The 12,240-nt window shown below is 34.8% G+C and overlaps 1 protein-coding gene across 5 annotated transcripts in view; it reads left to right on the top strand.

Annotated features, from left to right (window-relative positions):
* Positions 1-12,240, top strand: part of LEPR (leptin receptor) — a 160,481-nt gene that overhangs the window by 120,443 nt on the left and 27,798 nt on the right. For all 5 annotated transcript variants that reach the window (XM_069593900.1, XM_069593911.1, XM_069593885.1 and 2 more), the window contains 3 exons: positions 6,051-6,341; positions 6,502-6,619; positions 9,486-9,685. In XM_069593900.1, the coding sequence (XP_069450001.1) occupies positions 6,051-6,341; positions 6,502-6,619; positions 9,486-9,685 (609 nt within the window). The remainder of the gene's footprint in view (positions 1-6,050; positions 6,342-6,501; positions 6,620-9,485; positions 9,686-12,240) is intronic.

Here is a 12,240-nt window from a genome sequence, read left to right on the forward strand (position 1 = left end):
AAGTTTTATTTGAATATTTGAATATTATATATGTTATATAATTAAGCAGTTCTTTTCACTCCAGATGCTTGCTTTTCAAAGCTTTTACTTTCAGTTTTCATGTTTTAAAAATAATCTTTAACATCAGAAAAACTGCAGTTTATTCACAGCTTCCTCATGGAGTTGAGGTGCAATGTTTTACGTAGAGGCCCCGGAGTCTAATGGTGGTACCCCTGGCACAAGCCAGGCTGTGAATGCCGGAAGGTAGTTCATAGTTCTTTGACTACTTTTCAATCTATCAAATGTGCAAAATTATTCCCACTCAGACTTGCTCAGGTTGATAGTATATATATGGAGAAAGCAAGTACCGTGTAAAACACTAAACCATGTAAACGTGTAAAATACATAAAACACTAAACAGGCTTATTTATTAATTGTGTACTATTTACAAAGCATTGATTGTTAAAAAGTAAGTATCAGTAGTAGTTTAAAAGCACTGACTTTGGAGTCTGACAGAATTTTGTAGGAGTCCTGCCCGCCCCCCTTATTTGGAAAGTTTCTTAACCTCCCTATTCCTCAATTTCCTTATCTATAGAATAAGGTATTTTTATATGGATAGAATGAAATGATGCCCATAAAGTGCTTACTGCAGTGCCTGACTCTCAGTAAGCACTTGTGAAATAGTGGATCATAGTTTATAAATATCAAGCTTGTAAACTCAATATTCAGAATTTCAGCGTCTAATGAAATTTAGAGGCGGACATGATACATATCTAATTGCTTAGCACAAATAGCACTGTGAGAAGAGCTAAAGTAAGTGCTAAGCATTAGAAGGGATTAATTCTCACTTGAAAAGTCAAGAACTGTGAGTGAACAGACTTAGAAGATAGGAATTTCTCATCTCTATTCCTCAAAGAATTATTGAGTATCACAATATGTGTTATAGGATGCTGAAAATTCAACTTTTGTTCTATCTTGAATTATATATCATTGATTAATAGGTCTTAATGACCAGCTGTGAATACATAGAGTGGAATGAATTAACAGCATCAAATTTCAATGAATGTCCTGTGGAGGTTTTTATACAGTGGGATTGGGTGAAGTGGGTGGTGGGGTAGGGAAGTTGACAAGGGAGGTGGAGGCAGCAGCCCCTGCTCCCATTCTGAATGGCCGATAACTTGTACCTTTATTTTGCTGTCTGGTGAAATGTTTCTCTTCCACAAGAAAATGGCTTCATTCTTTGCTGTTTTTCTTCTTAATAAGATCTGAGAACCTACCCTTGCTGAAGAAAAGGGAAATTCTAAAAGAATCATGATTGTTTTAAAGTTTTCTGATGTTCAAGTTATACATTTGTACCTTCCTAGTATAATGATTCTTAGCAATGTTGTGTACTCAGTTGGATTAAATGAAATCTTTGATCCAGAATAATATAATAACTACTTGTATTACATTTCGTATACGATTTTATTTTGGGTTGTTCAACTTAGATTCTTAGACCTTCCGATGGACATATTTTTAGTTCTATTTTGCTTTATGCAAAACCCTTTTATACTTCTGTTTCTTTCCTAGTTCATATCAATATCTGTAGGATTAAATTTGCTTGGTTTACTAATATGTTATATCATATTTTTATGCTTTTATAATAAACCAGATATTTTAATATACACTATAAAACACATACGTACACATGTATATGCCCTTCCAAAGGCAAATATTATGTGTTTTGTTTACATGAAGGTAATAAAGGTATGTTTTGTTTAAAAGAAGCATTGCTAATTTATTTGCTTGTGCGGTATCCAATAATTGTTGTTCTTCAGTCACTGAAGAGATTCCTTGGTGGCTCAGATGGTAAAGCGTCTGCCTGCAATGTAGGAGACCTGGGTTTGATCCCTGGGTCGGGAAGATCCTCTTGAGAAGGAAATGGCAACCCACTCCAGTACTCTTGCCTGGAAAATTCCATGGACAGAGGAGCCTGGTAGGCTACAGTCCATGGGATCACAAAGAGTTAGACACGACTGAGCAAAATCACTTTGTGCTGCATGACTCACTTTGAATCACCAAGTCATGTTCAACTCTTTGTGACTCCAGGGACTGCAGCATTCTAGGCTTCCCTGTCCTTCACTATCTCCCAGAGTTTGGTCAAATTCATGTTTGTTGAGTTAGTGATACTATCCAATCCTCTCATCCTCTGCCACCCGCTTCTTTTGCTTCCATTCTTTCCCAGCATCTTTTCCAGTGAATCAGCTATTCTCATCAGGTACCCAAAGTATTGGGGCTTCAACTTCAACATCAGTCCTTCCAATGCATATTCAGAGTTAAGTGATTTCCTTTAGGATTTGCTGGTTTTATCTTCTTCCTGTCCAAGGGACTCTCAAGAGTCTTCTCCAGCACCACAGTTGAAAAACATCAATTCTTTGGTGCTCAGCCTTCTTGATGGTCCAACTCTCACATCCGTACATGACTATGGAAAAATTATAGCTTTGACTATATGGACCTTTGTCGGCAAAGTGATGTCTTTGCTTTTTAATGTGCTGTCTAGGTTGTCATTATCTTCCAAGGACCAAGTGTCTTTTAATTTCTTGGTTGCATTCACTGTCTGCAGTGATTTTGGAGACCAAGAAACGATATTACCATTAATAGCTAGCCTTTTAGTTATTCAACACAGATGTGTCCCTTTAGTGACTGTAGACTTTCCAAACAGAAGAATCTGAAAATGAGGAATGAATGCAGACAGTGAGTAAACAGCTACCTCAAAGGCCAGGATTTGTTGATGTAGCAGTGAGTATGAGCTTACTAATGTAACAAACGTGGATAGTTCAGATACCATGAGTGATACTAATGTAACAAACGTGGATAGTTCAGATACCATGAGTGATACCATTTGATTATCAAGGGAAAGACAGAAACTTGTCAAATAGAAAGTAGGTTAGGACACCAGTAGAGAGGAGGAGAGCTTATACACTTTAGCATCTCCCAAGCACATTTTTCTATTCCAGTATTATCTGCTGTAATGATGTAATATGTATTAAATCACAAATAAAAGGTAGAAGTAGATTGAGAACTCCTTCTTGAATAATAATAATATTGACAAATATAGGGTGCTTCCCGTGTTTGAGGCACTACATGTTTTGCACATACTAACATTTTATCCTTTCAGTGACCTGTGGGATAAGTACTATTATCCCTCTTTTATAAACAAAGAAATTGAGAATTAGATAGGGTTAAGTACTTGTAACAGTTGATATAATTACAAAATAGTCTAACTCCAAAGTTCATGTTTATAACCACTAGTAAGGCAATTAAGTGCATAATGTATAATTATACAAGATTTCTGGTAGCCCTAAAAATTGACCCTCAAAGCAGTGAATTTAATTATATAGAGCGTTTTATTGGAATACCTCATTTTCTTCATGATTCCTGGTAAATGAGGTTTCAGCATTGCTTAGGTTTCTTGGTTTAGGTTTGCTGAGTTATGCTGGCTGCAATGTCTGCACTCTATAGTGCTGACCATACGTGAGGCTCATTTCCTGAAAGCTGTGCAACAGCAAAGGATGTCTCCAGACTCGGGGACTTCCTCTTCCTGTGTGAAGAGATTCGAATCCTTCTCCCTTAAGTCTAGTCACTTAATAGGATTAGGTTCACAACCATTGTTCGCTGTCCAGCAAACAGAAATATTCCATGAGATTGAGGCGTTAATTTGTTTAGAATGTGTTATCACACCTGTTTTACTATTTCCAAACACTTAAATCAAAGGTTACTTGATGTAAATATTGCTGCAGACAGAATACTAATTCTCAGAACCTTTGTAACTGCTACATTTTATTCATTAATGCATTTAAGCTGTACCCATAGTTAATGAAGCATTGACTATTCCTAGTCAAGGAATTCTTATTGATTCTTTTAAAGTGAATTTAATAGGTTCTTTCTCTATAGCTGCTGGGAGATGTTTTTCAAGGAAAACCCAGGACCTTCCCAGAACTTATGAATATTGCAATTTACATACTAAAAACAATTTTAGAAGTGCTAAATTCCTGTAGTAACTTTATTAACTGCATTCTTGTTGCTGTGAAAGAAGAGGAGAAACAGATGTTAGATAATATCTACATTTCTTGTGCAGCTCTTATACCAGGTTAGAGAAAATACTTTTTTCTTAAGGAAAAATAGGTAATCTGCTCCAAGAATTTAAAAATCTATTTTATGGCGCTATGATAAAGACACACATTTTAAAAATAATTTATCTAAAATGTTTGATTCATGATTTATGTTCTTTTGAGTAATTTGCTATATTTCTCAATAGAATTTCCTTTTTAAATAGAATTCATTAATGCAGATCCTATAAAGGTATTGATATTTGGTCATGGAAAGAAAAATCATTATTGTTGTCTTAATTTACAAACTGTTGTGTCGTAGTGTCTCACATGAGGATAAAAGATAAATATATTTATATTATTTTGAAAATTAAATAGTCAGCACATATCAATTTCAATACATTTGTTCAATGTAATTTTTATAGATCATCAGGTTTTTAATAACTTGTTTTTTAAGCTACTTTAGCATTTAATTACATGAAAATGCTATGACTTTAATCGTGTTTTTCAATTAAGTCTTAGTTAGGCTTCAATTTCAAAGTGAAATGCTTTGAGCTTTTTATTATCTTTCAAATTAAAGCTTCAATTTAATTTTGGAAATCTTGTTTGTACTCTTTTTTAAAAAAACTGAATTGAGACTTTTGAGGCAGTTGGTAATGAGGTGTGTGTTTAAGTAATTACCTGAGTGCCGCCCTAGGTGAGATTCATAAATATAAGGACTAACTTCTGTCCAGTAATTTCATGCTATGAAGTTTTTTCCTGTTTATACTTGACTGTAGACATAGCAAATGCAAATATCTTCTATGGATTGTAAATGTTAAGACATTGGAGTTTAGCATGCTATTACAGAAAAGAGAAAAATAATAAGAACTAATCAAAGTTTTTGGATTTGTTTTGAGGGTAATTCAAAGGATATATAGGGAAACAGATATTCATATTCCATCAGCAGAAAACAGCTTACCTTAAATTTTACAACTGAAATATACTGTTTTCGTAATGCACTATGGCAGAAATAATTTGTTCCTGTGTAAACATTCATTTACTTTAATTCTGTTTCTAATTTAAAAAATAGAGACTTAACTATGGCTTCCCAGGTGGTGCGATGGTAAAGAATCCACCTGCCAATGCAGGAGACATGGGTTTGATTCCTGGATCGGGAATATAAGTGGCAACCCACTCCAGTCCTCTTGGCTGGAGAATTCCATGGACAAAGGAGCCTGCAACAGTCCACTGGGTCACAGAGTCAGAGATGACTGAATACACAAAGAAAAAGAAAATGTTTCCAATAATGGGAGACAAAAATAGTACTATGGAATAGTGTACAGGCGTCAAGAATGATATTTTGGAGAAATATTGATTCCCCTTGTCCTCAGCCACACGGCACTGGCACTAAACAACTTAAAATGATGTTACAGGACAGTATTTGCAGTTTTGCCTGCCTTGTTTACTGGTGCATCCTTGATTTTACATTTCCTAACAAGTTTTCTTATTTAAAGCTCATTTCTCTACTTGCTTCCTTGAAATTTTCATGTGTTCAAATAAGAGAAGGGCTATCACCATTTATTCTTCAGGATTTTGCTTTGTAGGGATTTGATTTGAGAACCTGCCTAAGGTTTGCTGATTCTGAAAGGAGTCTGATAGAAGACATGCCATGGTAGAATTAGCCTATATTTCATTTTCGCTAATTTTCTGCCTATCAGCAAGTGACAGTTATTCACTAAAACATACTTTATAATGAATAAATCTCTGTTCTTAGAAAATTCTGAAGACATTTATGGACACTCAAGTCATTTGAGAATGAGAATGCTTGGGATGCTTACTAACTATACATGAGTGGACAGCTATAGTTCTGCAGTCTCTCAGCACACTCATTTTATTTGGGGCAGTATAATCCTGAATGCCTGGTGAATCCTTTTTACGTGGTATCAATTACTTACGTGATGTTTTCTTTCTTGATCTTATATCTTTCTTCCCCCATTACAGATGTCATATATTTTCCACCTAAAATTCTGACAGCGGTTGGGTCTAACATTTCTTTTCACTGTATCTATAAAAATGAAAAGAAGATTGTTTCCTCAAAAAAGATTGTTTGGTGGTTGAATTTAGCTGAGAAAATTCCTCAAAGCCAGTATGATGTTGTGGATGACCATATTAGCAAAGTTACTTTTCCCAACTTGAATGCAACCAAACCCCGAGGAAAGTTCACCTATGACGCAGTGTACTGCTGCAATGAGCAAGAGTGCCACCATCGCTATGCTGAGTTATACGTGATTGGTAAGAATCCCAGGCTTGTCTTCTTTTTTTCCATGAGATACGTTTTTATTATGGACTCCATCTTAGAGTCCCATTGAAGATGCTAAGGAAATTTTATTTTCATTAAAAAAATGTTTTGGTGTTTTTGCTTTATAGTAATATTTTAATGTGTTTTAAATAGATGTCAATATCAATATATCATGTGAAACTGATGGGTACTTAACTAAAATGACTTGCAGATGGTCACCCAATGCAATCCAATCACTTGCAGGAAGCAATTTGCAGCTGAGGTATCATAGGTATGTATTATTTTTGTTATTTTATTTTTCTGTGGATATGGTGAGATAAGCATTTCTTATAAAAATGTCATGATAGTGATACCCTTGTAGGTTTATTCCTGAAAGAGGAAAGTAGAATATACTTAATTAGGAAATTTTTGAGGAGTTAAATAAATTGGTGATTCTTGAAAAAATTCATACACAAAAAGTTGTAATTTGTTTTTATGTCAGATTATTTTTTTCTGATGATCAGTTAGTTCTCCACAATTGCATTTAATGTGGAGAAATAATTAATATGTAGTTAATGAATGAAATCCCTAAAACTAATGTCTATACATTGTTAATTTGACTTGGAGAATTGACTAGAGGAAACTATGAAGGATTATAGAAGCCTCATATCATTTGCTGAAGATTAAGATTTTAGAAAAAAATTGGAGGTAGTGGCACAGAGATTGTGAGAGACAATATGAATGGTTTTTATAAATAGGTCAGATTATTTTTTAATTGAACTATAGTTGATTTACAATGTTGTGCTAGTTTTCAGGTGTGCTGCAAAATGATTCAGCTATGTGTGTGTATATATGTGTGTGTATATATGTGTGTGTGTGTATATCTATTCTTTTTCAGATTCTTTTCATTATAGGTTATTATCAGATACTGAATATAGTTCTCTGTGCTATATAGTAAATCCTTGTTGTTTATCTGTTTTATAAATAGTAGTATGTATCTGTTAATCCCAAACTCCTAAATTATTTATTTCTTCCTTCCTTTCCCCTTTGGTAACCATAACTTTGTTTACTTCATAATGATTAAACTAGTCTAGTAGAGTAATTTCATTTGTTTTTTACCCTTCTCTGTTTTAAAAAGAATTTAAGTTTATTGTCTTCCTATAGTATTCTCCTTCTCTCTATAAATGCTTTTATCTAAAATGTGTTTTAAGACAAGATAGACATATTTTAATTTTTATCATACTCCTTAGTAATTTTCAGGAATGTGTACTACTCTTAAACACCCTGTCTCCATTCGTATCAGGACTTCCAGTTTTATATCTTGTGCTCATTTATTCTTAAAATCTTAAGTTTCTACTTGAAAAACAAGTCCATTTTCTCAAATAATGTTCTGATCTGTTCCTACTGCTACCAGTCTGTTCTTACATAGTATTAGAAAAATGGGGCAATTTCTTCATCTCTCATGTGGGAATAATAGCTGTCTTTCTCTTACCTGATATGAGTACTTTGAAATGGTACGGGGAGGGAGGTGGGAGGGGGGTTCAGGATTGGGAACACGTGTACACCCATGGTGGATTCATGTTGATGTATGGCAAAACCAATACAATATTGTAAAGTAATTAGCCTCCAATTAAAATAAATAAATTTAAATTAAAAATAAATGAATAGAATGTTCACTGTATACTACATTACTTGTGTAATCTCTTTCCTTCCTTCCATGACATTTTCAGTGGTGTTTGTGGACGACTGTTCTCTAAGCATTTTGAGTCATTTATCTTCCTAGTATTTTCAGAAGAACCGTGAAACTAGCTGCATGCTTGGTCAAGATTTTTAATCTCTTTAAGCTTCATTTTCCTTATCTGTACAATGGAACAAATAATAGGACTTGAAGGGTTTCTGTGAAAATAATATTTTATTTAATTATAATTAAGTGATATGATTTCTTCTGGTAAACATTCAATAAATGTTTGTATCTATCATGATGATACTGATGCTAATCTTTGAATTGCAAGTGGACTGTTAATGTGCTTCTGTACAAGATGATGACTCCTCATCCCACTTTTCTTATCTAACCTCACCCATCACAGTCTTTCACATACACACACACACACAAACTCACACATGGTTGTAATTTTGAGAAAATAGGAAGAAAAAGGTGTCACAAAAAATGGAAAAAAAGGGACAGAAAAATATAGATTTTCCATTTTCATGTAACCTCCTTACTCCCATTCCTAAGGAAATAGTAACTGCTACTTTTAGCACTTAACTACTATATTTAAAGCGAATAATGGCAGAAGAGTTATTTGAAAGAAGAGGTGAAATGCTTTATATTCTCTAATGTATGGTGTTGATTGGGATGTGGTGATAAAAATACTTTCTTAATTTTCTTCTCTGAGAAAATAAGTGATATACCTGACTATATGCCTGCATGCTCAGTCGTGTCCAACTCTTTGCAACCTCATGGACTATAGCCCATCAGGTTCCTCTATCCATGGGATTCTTTAGGCAAGAATACTGGAGTGGGTGCCATTTCCTTCTCCAGGGGATCTTCCCAACTCAGGGGTTAAACCCATGTCTCCTCTGCACGGCCAGGTGAATTCTTTACCACTGGGTCACTTGGAAACCTCACCTGACTATACAATCCATATATAAGTCAAGAATTGGTATTATTTTAATTATATTGCTTTGAACGAGAATATATTAGGGCAATGTCAATTAAGATATAATTTACTATCAATTATGGTTTCAATTTGTGGTAGAATTTAACATGCGAGGAATTTACCTTCCTTTCCATCTCAGGAATGTCCCATTACCACTTATGATCTTTATTTTAAAAATCGATCACTGAGCTATATTAGCATAGCTTCCAAAGTGGTGTAAGTCCTATCTCTAATTGGATCCTTCTCTCCTTATTAGAAAATTGTCATTTACTTCAATTGCATACTGACTTACTGTCAAGTGAAATATTTAATAAGCGTTTTCTATTTTTATGGAAAGATTGTAATAGAGCTGGGAATTCAGAAATGCCTTTTCAATAAGAACAACAACTTTTAGACAGAGCAAAAACTGTCTATTTTAAACAACAAAGAAGTCTTCTCAGATATCTTATTGCTTTCATCATTGCTGTATACTTATTGATTGTTTTTATATCTTTTAAGGAGCAGCCTGTACTGTTCTGATGTTCCATCTATTCATCCTGTATCTGAACCCAAAGATTGCCACTTGCAGAGAGACGGTTTTTATGAATGCATATTTCAGCCAATCTTTCTATTATCTGGCTATACAATGTGGATTAGAATTAATCACACGTTGGGCTCACTGGACTCTCCACCAGTTTGTGTCATTCCTGATTCTGTGGGTACGTCAAAAACTATATGTATGTCTTCATTTTTATTAGCAGATTTGGATTCAGACTGATTCAGGGTAACAGTTGAATTTTGCTATTTTCTGATCACACTAGATTAAAAAATTATTTTCTTATTTGCAGTGGGATTGAAAAGAAAATCAGCCTTAGACAATTTTACAATTTTTATTTTACTTATAGCACAATTTTTTAACAATAGGGATATGTTTAGCACATAATTTGCTGAGTTATATTGGTTACTGGGTTTGAAATTTGGTGCTAATATTATTCTAAATAATACACTATTTTATGTTTTTTTCTCAATATACATATGGCAACATCTGATGTTTTTAATTTAAAAGTTTAATTTGGATATTCTGATGGTTTTTGAAATCTGAGTAGTCATAACTCAAAGCTTAAATTTGTAAGGCTGGGTAGGAAGCAGAAGGATTCAAAATAACTCAAGTGAAATAAAGAGAAAATAATCAAGATGATGATATCCATCATAGTATTTTTAAAAGATATTTTGATTTCAAAGGACAAAGAGAACCCTTGGAAATTTGGTATATTGCTCCAAGTATCACTGTGAAATCTTTGAAAAATGGCCCACTTATGATTGTCTGGCAAAGACAGAAGAGTATCTTTTGATGCTTTATACTATTTTGTTGGGAAATTATACCAAAAATTAATGTTGGTCCATTGTATTTTCAGATAATTAATACATATCTGACTTCAAATCTAAATTTTATTAGATATAGGATGAAACTGTCATAATCAAAAAAGTTTTCTTTCAATATGAAGACCCAGTTAATTGATCTGCCCTCTTCAGGTCCCTCACTAGTTTGGATCCATTTTAAGTGACTTTATTGTAAGGAGTACTTCTCTGATACTAAATATCCTAGGGTAGCAGAGAATTCTTTTACACCCCTCCCCACAAACATGCACAGATACACCCTCGCATCTATTATGTGACAACTGCAACATGGATACAGTTTGATATCTGAACAATTTTTGATATTACTCTTTTCAGTACTAATATAAGGCATTTAAGTTGGACTTAGACCATCCCCATGGAAGAGAAATGCAAAAAAGCAAAATGGCTGTCTGGGGAGGCCTTAAAAATAGCTGTGAAAAGAAGAGAGGCAAAAAGGCAAAGGAGAAAAGGAAAGATATAAGCATCTGAATGCAGAGTTCCAAAGAATAGCAAGAAGAGATAAGAAAGCCTTCCTCAGCGATCAATGCAAACAAATAGAGGAAAAGAACAGAATGGGGAAAGACTAGAGATCTCTTCAAGAAAATTAGAGATACCAAGGGAACATTTCATGCAAAGATGGGCTCAATAAAGGACAGAAATGGTCTGGACCTAACAGAAGCAGAAGATATTAAGAAGAGGTGGCAAGAATACACAGAAGAACTGTACAAAAAAGATCTTCATGACCCGGATAATCATGATGGTGTGATCACTTGTCTAGAGCCAGACATCCTGGAATGTGAAGTCAAGTGGGCCTTAGAAAGCATCAGTACGAACAACGCTAGTGGAGGTAATGGAATTCCAGTTGACTATTTCAAATCCTGAAAGATAATGCTATGAAAGTGCTGCACTCAATATGCCAGCAAATTTGGAAAACTCAGCAGTGGCCACAGGACTGGAAAAGGTCAGTTTTCATTCCAATCCCAAAGAAAGGCAATGCCAAAGAATGCTCAGACTAATGCACAATTGCGCTCATCTCACATGCTAGTAAAGTAATGCTCAAAATTCTCCAAGCCAGGCTTCAACAATATGTGAACGGTGAACTTTCTGATGTTCAAGCTGGTTTTAGAAAAGGCAGAGGAACCATAGATCAAATTGCCAACATCCGCTGGATCATGGAAAAAGCAAGAGAGTTCCAGAAAAACATCTATTTCTGCTTTATTGACTATGCCAAAGCCTTTGACTCTGTGGATCACAATAAACTGTGGAAAATTCTGAGAGATGGGAATACCAGAGCACCTGACCTGCCTCTTGAAAAATCTGTATGCAGGTCAGGAAGCAACAGTTAGAACTGGACATGGAACAACAGACTGGTTCCAAATAGGAAAAGGAGTACGTCAAGGCTGTATATTGTCACCCTGCTTATTTAACTTCTATGCAGAGTACATCATGAGAAATGCTGGACTGGAAGAAGCACAAGCTGGAATCAAGATTTCTCGGAGAAATATCAATCACCTCAGATATGCAGATGATACCACCCTTATGGCAGAAAGTGAAAAGGAACTCAAAAGCCTCTTGATGAAAGTGAAAGTGGAGAGTGAAAAAGTTGGCTTAAAGCTCAACATTCAGAAAACGAAAATCATGGCATCTGGTCCCATCACTTCATGGGAAGTAGATGGGGAAATAGTGGAAACAGTGTCAGATTTTATTTTTGGGGGGCTCCAAAATCACTGCAGATGGTGACTGTAGCCATGAAATTAGAAGACGCTTACTCCTTGGAAGAAAAGTTATGACCAACCTAGATAGCATATTCAAAAGCAGAGACGGTACTTTGCCGACTAAGGTCCGTCTAGTCGAGGCTATGGTTTTTCCAGTGGTC

This window comes from Ovis canadensis, chromosome 1 (assembly GCF_042477335.2).
Source record: "Ovis canadensis isolate MfBH-ARS-UI-01 breed Bighorn chromosome 1, ARS-UI_OviCan_v2, whole genome shotgun sequence".
In the NCBI taxonomy this organism is placed as follows: domain Eukaryota; kingdom Metazoa; phylum Chordata; class Mammalia; order Artiodactyla; family Bovidae; genus Ovis; species Ovis canadensis.